Here is a 23,140-nt window from a genome sequence, read left to right as displayed (position 1 = left end):
CCAACTTGGGTACCATTGCCTCCCTGATGAAGCTTACTCCAAATTAAGCTGGGTAAAATGAATCTCTCTAAACTCTTCCATAGCTTTTGATAATGTAACAATTTGTAATATTTATTGTTTCTCTCCCATTACAATGTAAGCTCTTTGAATACAAATGCTTTGACATATCTTACCCTGAATGGACCTGAGATTGATAATATAACAATTTGTATATTTATTGTTTCTCTCCCATTACAATGTAAGCTTTTTGAATACAAATGCTTTGACATATCTTACCCTGAATGGACCTGACATTTCATGAATGTAGGAAATGCTACTCTTACAGTTCAGCACTTTTCCCCCTGTAACTTAAAAGTCTTACAGCAGATGTTTTTAACTTGCAGTCTATGACTTTGGGTGTTTTTTTTTTAAATGATAACTATGTTTCAATACAACTGGTATTGTTGTATTGGTAATACTAGGTCTATTATTTTATTAATTTGAAAAACATTCTGAGAAGTGGTCCACTTCTGCCAAAGGTTTCATGACACTAAAAAGATCAGAACCTCTGCCTTAGAGTTGTTTAGAGCACAAAGGTCTTTAGTGACTTGCCCAGAGTCACACAGATAATATATGTTACAGACTGGACTTTAATCCCCAGCCTCAGTTTTAGTTCCTAGCTTTGTTATGCTGCAATAAATAATACTAGGTGGTTAATACAGAGATACTCCGCGATTCTATGGCACTGGATTCCTTGCTTTCCTCTGGTAAGATACTTCATCATCTTCCCAGTTTTTGCATTTTCACCCGGTGTCTACGGAGCCTGGAATGCGCTCCATCATTTCCATCTCTTGCTTTCCTTAAGTTTCCTCTTCTACAAATAAGCCTTTCCCAGCTTCCTTAATCTGAGTGTTTTTCCTCCGATTTATCTCCAATTTATCCCATACATAGTTTATTAATGGTTGTTCCCCAGCCGTCTCTCCATCGGACGGCGAACTCCGGGGAGTTTGCTTTTGTATCCCCGACAACTAGCCTACTGACAAGCACACGCAGTAGGCGCTTGTGGACTTGTATTCCCTGCAACTCGCCAAAGTTTCCTAAAGATTTCGGAAGGAAGCATGTGGAGGGGGAAGGGGGAAGAGCCGCAGAGGGGGTGGTGGGGGTGGGGGAGGCGTGGGGGGGCGAGGGCTCAGTTACTCACGACGACCCGTAGTAGTCCCGGTAGCGGCGACGCTGGCAGTTCAGGGGTCTGGGCCGGCTGGCGAAGGTATAGGTGCCGGGGGGTCTGGGGCTGGAATCAGCTATGGTGGAGGTCATTGCGGCGGGGGTAGGCCGCCGCCCGGTCGGCGGGCTTGGCTGGGAAGCACTAGGAGGCTATCGAGCTGCGCGGCCCGCGGAACTACACCTGGTGCCACGAGCAGTAGCTCAGCGGAGGCACAAAGTGGGTCAGGCGTAGCGGGCAGCAGCCCTGGTAGGTGGTCTGGGACCCGCTCCACTCCAGTGACCTTGCGGATGCCGCACAATGCTTGCCTGTAGCTACCGGCATGGTTGCTCGGCAACGGAGAGTTCTGTCTTTTTGCCCTCGTCGCTAAGGTAAGCAATTCGGGCAGTCAGGGGAGAGGGGTGGGGCGCCCTTCCTGCGTCAGTTCCGGGTGGCTTAGCCAATCTTATTAAGTCTCCCCTCTTGCCTCCCCTCTGCGCCTCGGGGTTGTGCGCAGGCGTAGTGAGTGGAGGTCGCATCCTCATCTCCATAAACTAGTGTGCGAGCTTGAAGGACTTATATCGTCTGCGTACTGTCTCTTCCTCTAATAAGGGAACTGCTTAGGGCTGCCGCCATCCCCACTGCTCTCCTCCCTTCTAACTTCTCCCTGCTCCCCCTAATGCAAGGTAAACTTCTTGGGAGCAAGAGCTTTAATTGTCTTCTTTTTATTTTTGTGCATATCCTTCGGATTTCCAATTAAACCAAGATGAAACAATCACCCCATATTCAGGGTGCCTGGCAGAGAATCGGAAAAGTAACTAATTGGACCACACAGAGGACTTTAAATTTGACCCACATTTATTAAACTCGCCCAGGTACCTTGAAATGCAATGTTTAATAAGTATTTGGTAAATTGTAAAATTAACTCATCTATGCTGAACAGAAAGGGATTGAATAAGTGTGGAATTGAAAGCCCTTTCCATGATCTTGAGTACATTTGGGGACATAATTGAATATTGATGGAACTTCTAATCACAATGTCCTTTACCCAAGAGGGTGAGAATACAAGATTATAAATATAGATAATGAAGTATTTTTAATTTTTTGACAAAATTTGCAAAAACACATGAATTTAGAAAAAAACCACCATATTTAGAATTTATCAAAATCATGTTATGCCATGGTTCCCTTTTAATGGGGTGACCAGTTCCTCCAATTGTCCTATTTTGTAATTCTGCCTTAGGTTATGACCGTCCCCTCTTAATGGTTGAGATAAAGGTTTTTATAGACATTCCTTAATGTCATTAGAATTTCAGTAACCTCCCTCTATCAGGTTAGGTCCCTCCTGGAGGGAGATTAGGTTAACCTGGAGGTTAGGTCCCTCCATTCTGTCATTGTTCTTGTTATTCCATAAAAGGCTCCTAGCCTCCATACTAGACTCTTTGAGATGATGGTCTCATCTAGCCCTGGGATCAACATGGATCCCAGTATTTCTCTCCATTTAATAAATTATTGAATTGGTCTCTAATCTCTGTCTTGTTCAGTTTACAATCACTATGAATTATCATTCTATATATTATTTAAATAGCAAAGCATCTGGCTCATGGTAAAGCTCTTTAAAATGTTTGTTTTCTTCTTTTGTTTTAAAATGTAGTATAATTTGAAGGCCCTTTCCAACTATATTCCAACTTACTTTCTATTCTTGTGCTAGTCTTCTAAATGAATATATTATTCTAGCCAAAGAGTTCTACTTTTGGTTCCATATTTTTCATTTTTCCTTTCACATTACTGTGCTTTTACACTTATTCCCTCTCACAACAAAATAGCCACTTCATGTCCCATTCTCTCTTTTCTTTTATGGCACATCTCAAACTTTTCTCCACAGCCTTCTCTGTGAAACCTATTATTTCCTCTCATTTTCTCTTCTCTAAATTATAAAGTTCTGTGTGAGCAGATTTCTTGGTGGGCTTCTGGGAGCAGCCTTAGTTTCAGTTCAGTATAACAATCACCTCAAATGCAGCCAGGAGTTGAAGTCCAGTCCTTTATTGTCTCCTTCAAAATATCCCGGATAGTTTTCATAGAGGCCTATCTCTTCTCCTTGGAGCAACAGAGCTCCTGTTGCTATCCCTTTGCTTCTGCCAGCTTCAGCCTCTCGCACCCTCTAAATCCTTTGTTCTGCCCAACTGAATCCTGGCTTCTCAATCTCCTGAAGTCTCTAGTTGGCTTATGGGAGCTCCTTATATATGATCGCTTAAAGGTGTGAACTTAAAGGTTGAACTCCTCCTCCAAGAGTGGGATCGTGGGAGCTGTGACTTGTGAATCTCCTCCACTGAACTTGTGAATCTTCTGGGCTTGTGAATCTTCTGAAGTGCCTATCAATTCCAGTGACTTAGGACCCTGTTTCAAGCTCTAGCCCATAACAATTTTCCTCTTTATTTTTATCATTTTATTTGCTTTTCCTTTGGATCAGTTATTAATGTAATTTTTGTTCTCCTCCTAAGATTGAAAGCCTGAGAGCCAAGTCTGCATAATATTCCTCTTTGTAATGCCAAAATATTGCCTTGCAAGAAAAAAATGCAAATACTGTAGGTGCATAATATTTGTTTGCTGTTTTTTTTTAATTTTTAATTTTTTTTTTTAGAATTGATGTAGTTTGGACTGGATTCAATGTGTTAGTAAGTAGTAAAACAATGTTGAACTAGAAGTCAGAAGCTTGGGTTTGAAATCCTGATTTTTATCTCTTATGTAATCATCAATTAGTTTCTTCATCTTTCTGTCCCTCAGTTTGCTTATCTGTAAAATGAAGGGATTGGATGCTAGATGAATCTTTAAGGTTGTTTGTAGCTTTAATCAATCCTACTTTCATAAGAAATACCACAAATTATAACCAATGACCATGAGGCATGATTTCATAAACTTTCACCACAAATTGTCAAGTTTTTGTTGTTAAAACACAATAATACTTAGTAGTTTATATCTGTATAGAAAATCAGATGCCGGGAAATCTAGACATATGAAACATTTTTATATTAAGTAAATTACATCCATTTGTCACATAATAAGCATGCATTCTATGAATATAATTATAGTGTGATTATGTACTCTTAAAGATTTTCTCTTCAAAGAGTCAGTTCCTAGTATATTTGAAATATATATTTTTTAAATTGATATTTCTCTTTTTTAGGAATATGCCAACTGGTAACTCAATAAACATTTAGATTTTATTATTATTACTACTACTAAAGAACCATTCTTAGGGTTAAGAAGGTTTTAGTTCAAGTTCCTTTTCTGCATTTACTGCAGAATGAATATAGTGGATAGGAGTACTAGAATAGGAATCAGAAGACCTTCCTTGGAGTCCTATGTCTGACACATTGACTGTGTTACCTTAGGCCAGGAGTCCTCAAACTTTTTAAACAGGGGGCCAGTTCACTGTCCCTCAGACTGTTGGAGGGCCGGACTATAGTAAAAACAAAAACTTTGTTTTGGGCCTAAGACCCACAAAACAAAGTTTTTGTTTTTACTTTCTTTACTTCTTTAAATAAAGAAACTTCATACCCCTGGGGGAGGGGGATAATTGTCCTTAGCTGCCACATCTGGCCCCTGGGGCCATAGTTTGAGGATCCCTGCCCTAGGCAAATCACTTAATCTCAGTTTTCTAGGCATCTCTTTTAAAACTACTGGCTGCAGTGCCGGTTTCCATTGAAGGATGGAGTTTCCTCACCAAAGAATTCTAGGAAAACTAGAAATCCTTTTCCTTAGACAACATCACTTTTTGGTGAACTGATGTAAGTTAATTTTATCTGAGCATTCCCAAAGAACTCTAAGATTAGAATTTATGTGTAGAGGGAGTTTACTTACATTCTTGTAATCAATCCCCACACCAATGACATAACAAATACAGATTAAAAATGAAAAAAAATTATTCTTATTACTGTTAATTGAATGGTATAAGGCAAATGGATCTACAACATGATTTTTTACATATGGAGCTGGGACTACATAGGAAGGAGGAGCCATTGATGTGTGCTACCTATAGTGAGATAAAATTTAATGACATTGAGCTTTCTTAGTTCCAGTGGGAACTTGCCCTACCAGAAAACCCGAGCATTCACTCTGTCTAATAAGAGAGCCTTACTGGTTGTAAGTAACCCAACAGCTAGGTTAAATTTTAATATATGAGGAGGATTTGTCAATCTTCAAAATCATAAATATTGACTAAGAACCAATATTATCCTCAGTAATCTGCCCTAAACTACAGGGATGGGAAACCTTTTTTCTGCTAAGGGCCATTTGGATATTTATAACATCATTTGTGGACCATACAAATTTATCAACTTAAACAATTCCAGTAGTGGGAAGTTATTGTACCTAGCTTTTAGCTCATCATTGCCTGAAATCTTAGCAAATGATTTCACAAGTCTTATAGAACTCACTAGATGGACATTCCCTACCCCTGGACTTGAAAATGGATGCATGATAGTAAGTTTGGGAACATGGTGGATCTGTGACTAAATGTATGATGTCATCTGAATGGAATTAAATGGAATGGGATGAATGGTATTCAGAGAAGCCTATATCTCTGCCCTGACACAGTAATGGGGAAAACAAAAGGGACTTCTGGGTTGCTAGACAACCCCAAAGGTACCTGATTCATTGGGTGAGGGTCTCACATATATGTCTAGGAAGCTATTAGTTAATTTTTCCCTTTGTGCATGGAAAATTAACCTCCCCCTAAAAGGATTATCTTTTTATGTTAAAGTATATGTTAAATACAATATATATAAATATATATACATATTTATATAATTATCTAGCTGCATAAGAAAAATCAGATTTAGAAAGAAGGTAAAAATAACCTGAGAAGAAAAACAAAAATAACAGAAAGAATGGAAATGCTTTGTTGTTATCCATACTCATTTCCCAATGTTCTTTCACTGGGTGTAGCTGGCTCTGTTCATTACTGATCAATTGGACCTGATTTGGATCGTCTCATTGTTGAAGATTGCCACTTCCATCAGAATTGATCCTCATACAGTATTGTTGTTGAAGAATATAATGATCTCCTGGTTCTGCTCATTTCACTTAGCATCATTTCATGTAAGTCTCTCCAAGACTCTCTGTATTCATCCTGCTGGTCATTTCTTACAGAAGAATAATATTCCATAACATTCATATACCACAATTTACCCAACCATTCTCCAATTGATGGGCATCCATTCATTTTCCAGTTTCTAGCCACTACAAAGAGGGCTGCCACAAACATTTTTGCATATACAGGTTTCTTTCCTTTCTTTAATATCTCTTTGGAATATAAGCCCAGTTGTAACACTGCTGGATCAAAGGATATGTGTGGGGAGCCGACACTAATTTACAGCCACATAAGGCCAACCTTGAATAGGTTGAATCTCCTAATCACATCATACCAAAGACTTCCTGAATAGGAAATCTCCTAATCACATCCTAACTTTGAATAGGCAGATATCTAGGCATCCCCTAATCACATCATAGAGCTTCCTGCCACCAGAAACATCTGAGCAGCTCATCCTTGGGCAGGATACCAACCCTTTGTCTAGGACCCTCACCCTGTACTGTGTTTGAATAACCCTGCCTTCTTTTCTACTGCTTTATATATCTGTACTATTGCACCTATTAAAATGAGGCTTGATCAGATGGATTTGTCTTGCCTCCATTTTGCCCTCTCTCTTGCCCTTATCTCTTTTCTTCCAGGGTCCACACACTCTGCCTCGAGGGCCGAGGCAGATATGCACAGTTTGATAACTTTTTGAGTATAGTTCCAAATTGCTCTCCAGAATGGTTAGATCCATTCACAACTTCACCAAAAATGAATCAGTAGTCCAGTTTGATCTGTTCACAACTCCACCACCAATGCATCAGTGTCCCAGTTTTTCCACATCCCCTCCAATATTCATCATTATCTTTTCCTGTCATTTTAGCCAATCTGAGAGGTGTGTAGGGTTTTCTCAGGGTTGTGTCTTAATTTGCATTTCTCTAATAATGATTTGGAGCACCTTTTCATATGACTAGAAATAGTTTCAATTTTTTTATCTGAAAATTGTCTTGTTCATATCCTTTGACCACAAAAGAATTATCTTTTACCACTGCTACAAAAGGGAAAATCAAAGATGATTAAAACTTTTACTTAAGTGCTTCATTTTTTACTCATACTGTTTTGTTTTGTTGTATTTTACCACAAGACAAAGTTAGCACTGAAAGTGAAAAGGCATAAACAATCTTTGCAGGAGACTTGGATTCAAATCCTACTTTTGCCTTCTTAATATCTGACTATCCATATCATTTAACTTTCTCAGGTCTTAGTTCCTGAGTTCCTATATAAAATGAGAGTGTTGGAGCAGATGGGCTTTGAGGTCCCTTCCAGCTCTAAATGTATGATGCTATGAGTTCCTTTTTTGGAAAATACAGGATATTGATGCAATTTCTAATAGTAATGTATTTTAGACCATTAGTTTATCAAAAGGGTAAGAAGGCAAGATTGGAAGCATACACAATTTATTATTTCTTTAAATTTTTGATAAGGAAATTGTTTGCAAAAATATACAAATTTATTAAAACATCTAAATTTATCAGAGTTTATCAAAATCACTTTTTAAATAACAAAAACAATGGCATTTAATGGGAGCTAGAGGCATGGTTACAATTATAAAAGCTGACACAAAGTAAGGATAGGGAGCTGGGCAGAAACATTATAAAATAAACTATGAATTATTATTTTTTACATATTTTAAAAAATAGCATAAGACTGCTATATATTAAGCTCTTGATAAATACTTATTTTCTTCCTTCCTTTAAAAAAAGAGTATAAATCTGGAAAACAGTTTTTTTTGTCTAATAAGAATATTCCATTTTGCATTCTTTGGTATCTCTATTATTATTATTCAGAATGTATTTACCTATAATAAAGATAACTTTAAAAATTATAGGTATACATTACTTTGAGAAAGCTACATTTGAAGGTCAGGAATTATAAAAGAGCTAGTATTAGTTTATATTTTGTTTTGTAGAAGGATTCATTATAGAATTTCTTGGAGTAGGGAACTTCCTTACATTTAAAATACAGTTTGGTTTATAACAAAGATTTCTGTAGTTTTCTAGGAAATTATTGCCTAATAATGGCTTACTCATGTAACGAGAAGAGGGGAACATGTATTTATTAAGCTTCTATTATGTGCCAAATATTTCTTCAAACACTTTTACAAATATTGTCTCATTTTAGCATCACAACAATTCTGGGAGGTTGGTATCCCCATTTTACAGTTGAGTAAACTGAGGCAGACAGATTAACTTGTCCTTGTAGAGTATACAAAATACTTTCCTCAAAATAAACTTATGATGTAGGTAATCATTCCAACTAATAAATGAAAAAAACAGTCCCAGATTAGTTATTTGTTCTAGGCTATAAACTTAATAAATGGAAGAGTCGGGATTTTGACTGAAATCAAGTGCTTATTAAATATTCACTATTTGCCAGGCACTGTGATAATCATCTGGAATATAAATATAAGCAAAAGGAAAAATAGTCTCTTCCCTCAAGGAGTTTATACTCTAATGAGCCAAGATAACACAAAAGAGAGCCATAAGGTAGGAGGCTAGAACTGTCTTTCAGTGGAGACTCTGAGAGAACACACAAAAAGAGAAGAAGCCACCAGGTAGGGAGATCTTGACCAGGGCAGAAATGATGGAGAAGTCTGAAGAGTCAGAAGCAGAATCAGGAGGAAAATTCAGGCTTTCTGAAACTAGAAATTATGCTACCAAACGCTGATCCAAAGTGAATTTCCCATATTTCTATACATACATGTATGTATATGTTTGTATGTTTGTTTGCATGTATGTATGCATGTTTGTATGCATGTATGTCTATACACACATGCATATATGTGTACACATATTTACAAACCTCATAGCATATAATTTCTCAAATTTAAAAAATTTAATTGTTAATGAATTCCCTTCCAACTCCTTTTCTGACACTCAACTTTCTCCACCATGCCAAGACAACTGTGTCACCCTGAAAATTTAACAGTTGGCTTCCATAATTGAATCCAGCAGAGGCTTCATATCAGATTAAAAAAAAATCATACTCAAGGACAGGATCCATTTCTTAATGGATCTTCCCTCTGACCTTTCCTGTTCTATCCCCCCCAAATAAATGAATAAAGCTTGAATTGGCATCTGTTAGCTGTGAGAAAATAAAACATTATCCACACCTTAGTAGACCAATTTCATGAGTATTTTATCTATAACTATAGGCTATCTCTTATAGTAAGTATTATTATCAAATCTATTTTGCAGATCATTGATTGACCTGAGGTTCTGAGAAACAGGAGAACTAGTTTACTTTGCCAATAATTAGTCTGGGACTTGAACCTAATTCTCCTTGATCTCCTTGATCATACTTTTCTCCTTACACTAGATTTTGTACCATTTCATTTATACAGGTTTACAAATTTATATGATCTTATTATAATATATGAAAACTAATGGATCACAATAGACACTACATGATAATGTATAATGATATCTAGAAGGCCCCTACTATAAATTGGGGTGTCCTAAGAGCTGGAGCAAGGTCTCTTCTTTTCTCCAGGTCTAGCAGTCTATCTATCAAAAGCATTGCTTCATTCTTTCTTATTATAGATGAGGAAACAAAAGTCCTTTGAGGTCAAATGACAAGTCAAAGTCACACAGTAAATAATACAGCCAGGATCTTCTAGATCATTTAACTTTAAAGCCCTTGTTCCAATAGAATGTAAGCTATTTGGGTAGGAAAAAAATAAGAAAAGACTGGTGTTTTTGTTTTTGTTTTTACCAGTACCTAGTACAGAGCTTAGTACTTAGTAGGATTTCGATAAATGCTGATTGATTAACATACCAAACTGTCTCCTTTTTCAATTTTCAGTTTTAAGTTACCAAAAAAATCTCTAGTCTATGTATTGTATTTTAAGTACTAGGGCTGACTGGAGAGGTTGGTGGGGGAGTTGGGGTTCAAGTGTAAGATCTTTAGCTTCCACACTTAGTCTTCAGAGTAGAGGGAGTCCCAGATATGGTGTAGCACCATGGGATCATGAAAGAAAGCTGAGCTATCATCCAGTGCAATTCTTTCATTTTATAAATGGAGAAACTGATACCAAAGTCCAGGCCAGTTGCCTGGGATAACCCAAAGTTAATTCTGCATAAGTACAATAAACTGTTTCCTGGGAAGCCCCTTTTACTAGTAAGCAGGTTCCCACAGAGCTAGGCAGAAGGAATAGCCTTTTTGGTAAATTGCATTTGGAAACATAGTATATTACCTAATAGGAAATGGAATTTCCTCATCTGTGAAATAAGAAGGATTGAATACAAACTAGGGTTTCTTCTACTCCAAAATCTATGAGCTTCTGACCACATTTTCTGTCCCACTTGCCTTTGTTTTGTGCATCTTGAGACAAATTCTCACATAGTAAAAAAAATGCTGGATTTGGAGTAATCTGTGTGATTTACAACAGCCTAAAGGAAAGGTTTGGGTTCCACAGAAGACTTAAGTGTTTCAAATGCTGAGATTATTTTTTCAAATGACTGGAGTGATGGTAGGCTAAGATTTTTAAAACTAGCCTACAATAGTTCATACTGAGTTTGATTGTGCTAATAATCATTTCATAAGTTACAGTGCTAGCATTTTAAAATATAGCTTTCTGGCATTTCCCCCTTATTCCTGGGGAGAGAATTAAACTTTAGGTACTCTTCACTGGACATTTTAAAATTAAATATTTTACTAACAATTTGATGTTGAGCGGTTTCACAATCACCTAAGCTTAATTCGTGACTATAATCTCAAAAAATAAAACATCTTTAAACAATTTTTCAGTCATTCTTTTTTAGTTCCCCCCTTGGGATTTTTTTGTCAATTCTTTTTCATTCATTTTTCTTCTTCAAGAATCAGTCCTTGTGTGGTCTGTTACTCTGATTCTGTCTTTTTTTTACATTATTTCATAAACTTTTTTCTAGATTTTTCCCCTCATACTTGTTGGTTTCAACTGCATTATAGTAATGTATTATATTTTATTAATGTTCTGCAATTTATTTATCTGTTTCTTTGCTTTTCTATCCATCTGTCTGTCTGTCTGTCTGTCTATCTCTTTAAGGCCAGTCGTCCTCTCTTCCCCAGGTGGGAAGATTTGATCTCACTCTGATTGGCATAGAAGTGTTGACCTTTTCTGTTTCTACCCTGGACCAGTTGCTACCTTAAGCAACTTGTTGATCTCCCCTCCCCTGGAGCGCACTATATTCATGCCAAATTTATGGCTATCCAGGAGGCATTAATCACTGCTGCTTAAAACTCCTGAACTCAAGAGATCTATTAGTTTCCATTTATTAATTAGCTGAGATTATAGGTGTGTGCCACCAGACTTAAATTCCACAATTTATTTAACCCCTTTTCTTTTTATTGAACATTTAGGTTATTTCCAATTTGGGAAAATTATCTATAATGCTATTATAACATAGTTGCACAGATAGTTTTTGCATGTGTGATTTTTTGCACGTCCTTTTAAAGCTATACTGAATAATTTCCTCTTGATAAAAAAAATGCTACAGAGATTCATTCTTCTAGAAGTCAGGGCTCAGATTCTTTCTAGTCAGAACATAACTAAGATTGAGACCATGAGAAACTTGGAGAGGTTACAGTGTTCCTAAGAGTTTTTTTTTTAACATATTAATTTTTTAAAAATAAATTAAAATGTAACAGCCAATTGATGGAAGTTTCCTATAAGGGAAATTAACACCTAATGCTTTACAAATCTTAAAATTTGAAGTGGTCTAGCCAAAGGATCTGAGAATAAGTGAATGTTTTCAGGAATGAGTGAGCTAGAGCTGTTTTGAAACTCCTTCTATGATGCAGTTACTCAGCTGCCCTTCCTTTATGTATTTATAAATGTTCCTCTTTCTGGTAACAGAGACAGTTGGAAAGAGTAGTTCTGGGTAATAACTAATATTCTCTCCACACTGTAGTTATAAGATATCCAATTTTGTATGATTGCATTTGAGTCTACATGTTTATTTTTTTGCTTTTATCTTTGAAACCCAAAAAGGGTTACCAGTGCTGAATATTCAGTGTTTTTTTTTCTCCTTTGCATCTATGAAATATATACAATACAACAAGAAGGAGTTTTTTCCCCTAGCACAAAACCTCAATTTGTGGAGTCTAATAATAATCATGCAGTTTTAGGTGTGCAGAAGCTAGCTCTAAGTGACTTGGGAGAGCAATTGTTAAATTTTCAATGTGAGCATTTACTCTTCAGAAATCAGCAATTACTTAATTTTATTGTTTTGCTGATTGTCTGGACTTTTAAGAAAGTGTTAATAATGCAGGTTAAACTTAAAAGTATGTACATACACATTTCTCCCAAATGGAAGGCTATTTGTTAAACATTTACTGGCACACCTCTGTATTGATATATAAATATACTTCAGAGAAACAGAAGTATATTTTGAACCTCACAACACTCCTGCATCCAGCCAACATTTACAATCTTGGGTATTTATTCTGCTGATCTCTGTTATAGACACTATGAGAGGGAAGGTAAGAGTTATTACTCAAATGTGTACTATGTATATTGTTCTCTACTGCGTGTACTACTAGTGGGGGAAAGCACATAAATATAAACAATTAGGGGCTGGACCTGTTATTTCACAACTTAGGGATATCCAGGAGGAAGGCAATTTATAGTTTTAGAGAATTGCCTTGGGTAATGAGAGATAAAATGACTTGCCCAGAGTATACAGAGTCAAGGAACTGAAAACAAAACAGTTTCGGGGAAACAATAAACATTTCCTTCTCTGAATTAGTGAGCCCTATGTTGGAATAATACATTCCTAATACATTCCTAATGTATAGTAATGTATTGATGAACTCATTAGAGCTCAAGGACATTACACTCCATATTGCAGGTGAGAATGATCTAGGAAAGGAAGCAGAAAAGCAGTGATCAGACAAGTAAGAGCAGAACCAGGACAGCAATATCACAAAAATCCAAAGAAAAGGAAGCATCTGTAAGGAACAGGTCTTGATTAGTATTAATTGGAGAAGTCAAGATGAATGAGGACTGAGAAAAGACATTTGGATTTGGTAAATAAGATCATCAGTAACCTCTGAGGGAGAAGTTTCATTTGAGTGATGAGGTCAGAAGCTAGATTTGCAATGTTTTGAGAAATGAATGGGAGGTTAGAAAGTGGAAGCAGTAATTATAAGGCAGCTTTTTTTCCTAGGCATTTGGCTGTGAAAAGTATGAAATATAAAGCATAACCTTGATGGCCTGGTAGAGTCAAGCAAGTTTTTAAAGGATGGGGAAAATCTAGATATATTTGAAAGCAAAAGAATGAATAGAAAGGAGTAGACACCAGTTGATAAATGGTCAAAGGATATGAACAGACAATTCTATTTCTAGCCATATGAAAAGATGCTCCAAGTCATTATTAATCAGAGAAATGCAAATTAAGACAACTCTGAGATACCACTACACACCTGTCAGATTGGCTAGAATGACAGGGAAAGATAACGTGGAATGTTGGAGGGGATGTGGGAAAACAGGGACACTAATACATTGTTGGCGGAATTGTGAATACATCCAACCATTCTGGAGAGCAATTTGGAACTATGCCCAAAAAGTTATCAAACTGTGCATACCCTTTGATCCAGCAGTTTTACTACTGGGTTTATATCCCAAAGAGATCATAAAGAAGGGAAAGGGACCTGTATGTGCATGAATGTTTATGGCAGCCCTCTTTGTAGTGGCAAGAAACTGGAAACTGAGTGGATGCCCATCAATTGGAGAATGGCTGAATAAATTGTGGTATATGAATATTATGGAATATTACTGTTCTGTAAGAAATGACCAACAGGATGATTTCAGAAAGGCCTGGAGAGACTTACACGAACTGATGCTGAGTGAAATGAGCAGGACCAGGAGATCATTATATACTTCAACAACAATACTATATGATGACCAATTCTGATGGACCTAGCCATCCTCAGCAATGAGATGAACCAAATCAGTTCCAATGGAGCAGTAATGAACTGAACCAGCTACGTCCAGAGAAAGAACTCTGGGAGATGACTAAGAACCATTACATTGAATTCCCAATCCCTATAATTTTGCCCACCTGCATTTTGGATTTCCTTCACAGGCTAATCGTACAATATTTCAGGGTCCGATTCTTTTTGTACAGCAAAATAACGGTTTGGTCATGTATACTTATTGTGTACCTAATTTATATTTTAATATATTTAACATCTACTGGTCATCCTGCCATCTGGGGGAGGGGGTGGGGGGAAAAAGGGGAAAAATTGGAACAAGAGGTTTGGCAATTGTTAATGCTGTAAAGTTACCCATGTATATATCCTGTAAATAAAAGGCTATTAAAAAAAAAAAAAAGGAGATAACCCTTTCTTCCTCTTGCCTGGAAGACTACAATTGTCTCTTGTCTGCAGACAAATGAGTTTTCTATTTTCATATTTTACTTTTATTTTCTTTGATAAAGCTGTGATTTCAATGGATACACTTCTGCTATATAGTTGTTGGTACTGATGTACATCCCAAATGGAAAGCATACCCTAGAGGTTTTTATAGGAGCCTATTAATGTTTTTCATATTGGCATTTCTCATCTTTGTGTAAATCCATCAAAATGTGCCCACTCAGTTCTTGGATGCTTTCCTTCAGTATTTTTTGGTCATTTGAGAAATATAAATGTTCAACATTTGACATAATCAACTATCATTCTTAGCTTTTATCAACCCAACTCCATTTTTAGTGATCCATGTCTTTGCTGATACCTTTTATGCCACTTCTCACATATAGTCATCTCATACACAAATAACTTGTCTGGTTTCTTACATTCATTTTCTGTCTTTCTAGTGGTAGCTAGGGTGACACAATGGATGGAATCCTGGTTCTGGATTCAGGAAGTCCTAAGTTCAACTCCTGCCTCAGGCATTAACAGTGTGATACTGGGCAAATCTCTTAACTACTTTCTGTCTTAGTCTTCTCATCTAAAAAATGAGATAATTGTACAACCTGCCTCCCAAGGTTGTGGGTGAGGATAATAAAGAAACAATTATTTGTAAAACACTTTTTAAACCTTAAAGCAACTGTGTACATGCTATTGCTATAATTAACTTTTAGTAACTTGATGTTTGATTTTTCCTAAATTAAAATATTCCATAATTAGTAGATTTGTAGAGTCATGAAAAAAGATGAGTTTTGGCTGTAAGGGACAACTTGGTATCATTTGAAGCATTGTGAAATTTCCCAAGTATTATCTGAATCACAATTTCTTCTTCCTATTTATAAATTAGTTATAAAGGTGAGATCTGTTTTTGGTGACTTTTGAACAAAGTTGCTTATATTTTGGTCCTTGAGATCCTATGTGCTTTGAAAGATATTGTGTGACTACTCTCGGGGACAAGGGATGTCAGATTAAGAGGTTTCTCCCAGAGTACTTAGATAGGAACAATGAGCACACAAGAGCTAAGAAAGTCATCACAGTGTATCTAAATACACTGTGTGTTGGGAGGGAGATGTGGGCTGACACAAGAGCTATATGTGGAAAGGATCCTGTTATGGTCACTATTTATGGTATTTAAAAAGTCATATATTTGCCTTTACAGAAAAAAGTGCAGTCTTGAAGCCTACCTCCAGACGATGCATCTCTCATGAATACGTTAAAATTATGAAAATATATTTGATTTTTAGAAATAATTGTGTTAAATAGTTCCTGAGTATTTGTATTGGCATGAAGTAAGGTACAAAACAGGATGGCACAATTTTCAGAGGATGCTTGCCAGTGTTATAGAAGATATTACAAAACAAAATCAGGCTTTCTTATTGGTGGTAAGAGTCTCCAAATACTACTATTTACAAATAGTGTTTTATGAAGAGTATTGGGTCTTAAAAATTGAAAAATTCTGATCAGTTTTATTCATAGTACTGTGAAAGAGATCAGTGTTATTCCTCTTCCTGAAAAAATAAAGCAGATCGAAAAGAGATATCATCAAGTGTTTATTAAGCTCTTACTATATATAGAATATAAGACAGTCCCTGATCTAAAGAAGTTCACATTCTAATAAGGGAGACAAAAATATATAAATCAAATGGAAAGGTCCCATGATCCTTTGGTTCAGTGACAAAATAGGTTATTTATGCCTCTACTTTAATGCCATTTATACTAATAAAATCCTATTAATTTCTGATGCTGAACATTTTGACTGCATAAGGACCTTAGTGACAAAAACTTTCTTTTTTGAGTCTTTTGTAATTGTGGCTGTAGCATCTTTCACAGGAGCAATTATCAGACTGCATCTCCACAGAAATTCATGGAGGACTAGTGCCTTCTTCTATCAAAGTGTCTGGGGAGATTCAGCAGGGTTAGTTATTTGACTTGCCTGGTCCATGCTGTGTCCTCTCTACTGGGGTACTTTACTGCTTTGGCTAGGCTGGTTTGCTTGCCCATTGGTAGTATTTGATTGGCCATTGGTTCATTGCTTCCTGGGCTGATGGTTGTGAGGACTGGATAGAAACAGGACTGGTAGTCTGGAGTGGAAATCTTGTGTCTGTCTGCCTGATGGCAGTTAGTTGGCAGTTGTTACTGGTGGTGATGAAGAAGGTGCACTCACCATTTCACAATTATTTGTCCCTTCAGTGATGGCTCTGGTACTTGAAAGCAGATCTGGAGGCTTGGAACAGAGAGAAAGTCTTTGCTATTCCTAATGCTGGTAGGCTCGTAAACATTAGGGTTTCAGAAGAGATGATTGTTATTGTAGTAATTGTGAGTAATGAGTTCTGCACATGTTGCTCCCTATTTTTACCTTAGGCTTCCTTGCTGTTTCACTTAGGATGGTTTCCTGACAGATTTTACATATGTAGCTCATTGAGTTGGTTTGTCAATGTGAATGTCATAGATAAACCTAACTTTTAGATAGTAAGATGGATCCTATTTTCAAGAAGAGAAACTGATCAGGTTAAAACAATTTAGAAAAATACAGCGGGTTTTACTAATCTCAAACTACTCATTGCTTCAAAGACCCATCTTTTGTTAACACTAGAATTTTCCAGATATTGCTATAAAACTGAGAATCACTTACAGTTCCAGAGTATCATACTCAACATCTTGAAAACTGTAGAGAAAGGGTAGTGGTTGGATTAGATGTTCCTTTTCAAAATTGAATCTTGAGATTCTAATAAATTTAAAAGACATTAATGAAATTATAAGATAAATTTAGATTCAAATTACTTTTGCAAAGTTATAAGCATAACCAAAAATGAGAACAACCAACACCAAAGGGGTTATGAGAAGATAAGCTGATACATTGTTGTTCTATTCCTCATTAATTGATTCATTATCTCACTCCCACAGAAGCTGTTTACAAACTTTTTTTGTCTCTTCTCAAACTTCCTATAACATGTCTTGCCCCACTTTCTCAGCCTGACTCAGGTTTTTCTTTAATTATCTCCTGTCTTAAATGGAGAGGTGGCCCTTCTCTCTGCTAAAACCAGTTCTATTTGGATCTTTGATCCCATTTCCTCTTGGCATTTTCAGCATATTTTCCCCTCCTTATATTATGTTTACTCTTTCATCTTCAATCTCCCTTAATCTGCTGCTACCTATAAACACACCTATTTTTCTCCCATAATTAGAAAACAAAACCAAATCTTCATTTGATTCTACCATTCCCATTAACTTTGGTCCTATACCTCTCCCTTTTTTATGGATAAACTCCTTGGGAAAAGACATCTGCAATTAGTACCTCTTGTTCTCTCAATCTCTTCTAAATTCTGCAGTCTGGCTTCTGACTCTTATTTAACTAAGTCTGCAAATTGATTGTCAAATGTAATGGTCTTTTCTCACTTCTGATCCTTTCTCCTTTTGTAGCATTTGATAAGGTTGATAACCCCTTTTTTGGAGATCCTTTCGTCTCATTAGGTTTTTCTAATTAGCTCTCTCCTGGTTCTTCTTCTTTCTGTCTATTTCTTTTGCTGATTCTTCATCTAGGTCATGCCTACTAACTATGGATGCCCTACAAGGTGCCAGTGGAATGTAAAACATATCAAAATATAATTCTAATGATTCTAATTTAATTTAGTTCTTAAAAAAAAGGCCTTAACTCTTTTGTTTACCCTCCTTTTTACTTTCAAATGTCTTTTTATCTGATCTAATGATGGCCTGTAGAATAGGTTAGGAGTGGTATGGAATCAAGCCATGGTCATGTATTAATTGTTTAGATATGATAAAAATTAATGCTTGAATTAAGTTAATTTAAGTAGTTGACAGATAATGTTTGAAGTGAGATACATTAGAAAAATAAAATTAATAGATCCTTCTGACTGATTGGATAAGGGAAGGAATCAAAGCTACTTTTGATGTTCTGAGACAGGATGACAAGGAGAATGATAGTATTAATAAAAACAAAATGTCAAGAAGAAGAAAAAGTTTGGGGGAAATGGGGAAAGAAGATGATAAATGAAATTTAAGATCTGTAAGTCTGAGGTAACTTGGCAGGACATTCAAGTGAATTAACCTACAATGCATTTGAAGAGATGTTTAGGAGAAAGATTAGGGCTGGAGATTTATGACCAGTTTTCTTGTTGTCAGGACCAAAAACTATGACCTAGAGAAATTAACCCTTTCACCTCTAGGATTTTTGCCTTTAGGCTCTGCTATCCTATTGGTGAGTACCCTTCTTTCCCTCTTTCCAGTTCTGGATTCATAATCAAATCAATACCACCATTGCTACTGGATGGGATGTGTTTAATCTACCTTTTTATTAACTTCACTCACTATTCCTGTAACTTTTCAAATTAACATAATCCTCTCTGGTATTCATTCCCTTATGTATATTGCTTCCTACATTAGACTGTAAGTTCCATAAGGACAAGAACTATATTTGCTTTTTCATGTGCATCTCCAGCCCTTGGTCAGTGCCTTGCACATAGTAAGCACTTAATAAATGCTCTTTCATTCATTCATTCAGTCTGCACAGAAGCGGATGAGATACTTGTGAGAAACTGTAGTGGAGAGAGATTATTTTTACCTTCTGAATCCAATTCTTCCTGTGCAACAACAGAACTGTTGAGTTCTGCACACATATATTGTATCTAAGATCTACTGTAACCTATTTAACATGTATAGGACTGCTTGCCATCTCGGGGAAAGGGTGGAGGGAGGGAAGGGAAAAGTCGGAACAGAAGTGAATACAAGGGATAATGTAAAAAATTACCCAGGCATATGTTCTGTCAATAAAAAGTTACAATTATAAAAAAAAATGTAGTGGAGAGGGAAGAGCAGAATTCCATGGGCAGAGCTTTGATGGACACATATTTAGGGGATAAAATATAAAATGCAGTGAAAGAAAAAGGGATCAATCAGAGTTAAGAGAAAAGTTAAGATAGGGAGGTATTATAGAAATAAGAAGGATTTGAAAAACAAGGATTAACACTATGATAATGAGATGATGAAGAAAGATAAAGGAGAATGAAAGTTAAGGGAAAAAAATGCTGATTTCAAAATCATGAAGTCATTGGTTACCTTCAAAAGTGCAGTTATATTTGAGTGGCAGATCAGAAGCTGCATTTTAGAGGGGTTGATTGAACATGTGATGAAGCTATAGAGACAGAGAAGCTAGTCAATGATGATGATGATGATGATGATGATGATGATGATGATGGCATTTGTCAGGGAAAGAAAGGAGAAAAATAGGATAAAGACTTAGAAGCCACTAGAGAGGGAAAAGATATTGGAGATGTTGGGGAGATGGAATTATTGGAGAACCTATCTTGGCAGAAGATAATGAGATAATAATTAGGAAATGTGATAGAATTAGCCTTAGAAAGAAACATAGTCTTAGAAAGAAACAGGCATTTTCTCTCTTGTGAGTCTAAAAGGCTAAAAAGAGAATGGGGGAAAACAGAAAGACATTTGAAAGTAAAAAAGGAAGGTAGATGAGAATGGTAAGGCTTTTTTTGGATACTAAATGTATTTAGTATGTTTTTGTATGCAAAATCTATTTAACATATTTAGTATTTGTTTGAATTTATTTGTGTATATGAAGTAAACTCTAAAGTAACTTATTCCTCTCTAGACTGCACTCCTGACTCTCTTGGACCTTTCTCTACAATAATCTTGTAGAAACCTTTTTACCCGGGAAGCTTACTTCACTCCTGGACTTCACCCACTTGATGCACTAGGAAATAGAGAGTGATTATATATTCTTGAAATGGAGTATAGTAATGTAATGACAATCATTTAAAAAAATCTAATTCATCTAATTATTAGAACAAATAACTCAAAAGAATCATAAATTCAATAAATTGGAAGAGGTTAATTGGTCCAGTCTGAATAATAATAGTCCTGAAAACACCTCTGTCAAGAGGTGATCTGAAGATAAATGTAGTATATAAGCTCTTTCAGAGTAGGGACTGTGACTGTTATGTTTCATTTTTGGAGAACTCTAATTATCAAGAAGCTTCTTACATCAAGTTGATTTTTGCTTCTCCTTAATTTCCACCTCTTATTTCTAGTTCTGACCTCTGGGATCAAATAGTTCTTTAAATACATGATGACAGCTATATCTCCTAAATATTCTCTCCTCCAGGCTAAACATTTCTAGCTTTTTCGATAGTGTAACATTTGATCAGGATTCCTGGCTTATTATCCTAGTTCCTCTTCTCTAGATGAGCTAGAGAGTTTGTCAATTTCCCTTGTAAAATTTTGGCTTCAAAACCAGTCTTGGAGTGGGAGAGTCCATAATATCTTCCTCAGTAGACAGACAAAAAGAAAATCAGTTAAGTGTCAACTTCCTTCATCTCTGAATACAACTTTGAGATCATTTCATTAGATCAAATGGTCTTGCTGACTCCTTAACTGACTTCCTGTTGTGCTTAAAGTTAACATCCATCATTACTGATTTTGAAGTTCCTTATATGGTGCTTCCAGTGAATAACTTTTAAAATTCTACTTAATTTCTAGTTTATATCAGTTTTGCTATAATTTCTCATAGTCATCCAAGTCTGACGAAATTAACTGTTGTGGTGGAAGACAGAAAATGAGTGCTTAGTCACTGCTCAGGCTCCTCCTTCCCAAGTCAGACTTGTTTCTTCTGGGTTCTCAAGATACCGGTACTAGAAAGCAATTATTTATCTCTTCTGGAATACATTTTGATTCTCCTAGCTATTTGGGGATATCCATTTATAGTCTCCTATTGTTAATTAGCATTTCGTACCTGTGTACCTTATCTCCTGCTGGATTGAAGCACCATGAAATGAGACTTTGCCTAATTCAAACTTGAAAAATCTCTCAAGAAATATTTGTTGAATTAAACAGAATCCTTATATCCTCTCCTTCCTAATTCCCAATGCCTTACTATATTGAGTATGATATCGAATACCCAAGAAATATTTATTGATTTAATGATTTTATCCAAAACCCTTACCTCCACATCTTGTTCCAGTGAATGAAGTATGTATTTCAGCAATCTTATATATGTATGGATAATTTAAGCTCTTCCATTATTGTTACCTGACCTAATTTTGCTGATTCATTTTACATTTTTAACATTTTCTGTCCAGGCTCCTTATACAGGTCAGGTGGCCCACAGCATATAGAATCATAGAATGTTGGAATGGGACCTTAGAGATGGCAGAATTACAGAACCACAGAATCTCATAGTTGGAACTTTAGAAGTCTTCTAGTTCAAACTTTACCTCTCCTAGAATCTTCTCTATAATGTCCCTGAAAAAAGAGGAAATAAATTACTGTCTCCTGAGGTAGTCCATTCTATTTTTGATAGCTCTATAATTGTTAGGTAATTTGATTTCTTTTCTACTCAATAACCTGAACTTCAAAAACTTGGAGGCAGTTATTATGAGTTATATTCCGTCTTTTTCTCTCTCTCATCCTTCCTAATATTATTCCAGCTTAAATATCCTCAGTTTCTTCTGGGAATGATCTTGAAACCATCCTGTTCTTTAGATAGCCTGTAGCTTATTTAATTCAATTCAATGAACATTTATTTAGTAACTACTCTATGTAAGGCATTGTATTAAGGACTGGGGATACAAAACCTCAAAAAAGACCCTGCTCTCAAGCAACTTACATTCTATTGGGAGAATATACCACCTAAACAAATAAGCCTAGTTTAAGATAGATGAAGAGCACTACAAATGGGAGTTTAAGGGAAAGCATCATCGAGGTGATAAACATTGAGCTGAGTCTTGAAAGGAAAATTTGGAGAGGTGGAGATGAGGAAGGAATACATTCAAAGCATGGACTTTGTGAATTCATGGGATCAGGAGATGGGATATTGAGTTTGGGAGATCACTAGTAGTTTATCTTAGCTAGCACATAGAGTTTGTGAAGGGATGTTGGATGAAAAAATAGATGGGAGACAGGTTATAGAATATTTTAATTACAAGGCAAAAGATTTTGTTTTGCCCTAAAAGTACTAAGGTTTAGTTAGTTGATCATAATGGATAACTTGGGCAAGGGGACTTTACCCAGCGGAATTCACTGCAACACTTTTCTTTGTTGAAAATACTTCCACTATGACTAAGTAAATCTCCTTTTGTTAACTGTAGGATCATTTAAAGGTGTGTCTTTTTTTACCCTAATAGTATACCTAAACAACCAACAGATTTATTGGAACTCCTCGTTGTTGTTATTTTTCAATAGTGTCTAACTCTTTGTGACCTCATTTGAATTTTTTTTTGGCAGAGATGCTGGAGGGGCTTGCCATTTCCTTCTTTAGTTCATTTTACCTATGAAGAAACTAAAAAGCAAACAGAGTTAAGTGACATGCAGGCTCACACAGTTAGTAAATGGCTGAAGTCAGATTTAAACCAGGATGATCAGTCTTCTTGACTTCAGGCCCAAGGTTCTATGTACTGTGCTACTAG

General features: G+C 36.2%; 1 protein-coding gene across 6 annotated transcripts in view; it reads right to left on the bottom strand.

The window, feature by feature from the left end:
- RSPH3 (radial spoke head 3) overlaps positions 1 to 21,870 on the bottom strand; it is a 122,110-nt gene extending 100,240 nt beyond the window's left edge. For 5 of the 6 annotated variants that reach the window (XR_004229392.1, XR_004229393.1, XM_031937549.1 and 2 more), the window contains exon 1: positions 1,181 to 1,592. Coding sequence is in view for 4 of the 6 variants with exons in the window: in XM_031937549.1 (XP_031793409.1) it covers positions 1,181 to 1,296 (116 nt within the window). In the remaining 2 variants the exon portion in view is untranslated. Of the gene's footprint in view, positions 1 to 1,180; positions 1,593 to 17,334; positions 17,428 to 21,678 lie in introns of those variants that run through there. The other variant, XM_023503311.2, reaches the window with a different exon arrangement.
- Positions 21,871 to 23,140: the final 1,270 nt, after the last annotated feature.

The sequence above is a fragment of the Sarcophilus harrisii genome, chromosome 4 (assembly GCF_902635505.1).
Source record: "Sarcophilus harrisii chromosome 4, mSarHar1.11, whole genome shotgun sequence".
NCBI lineage: Eukaryota > Metazoa > Chordata > Mammalia > Dasyuromorphia > Dasyuridae > Sarcophilus > Sarcophilus harrisii.
Note: the sequence above shows the minus strand (reverse complement) of the source record. Positions and strands in the feature narration are given on the sequence as shown.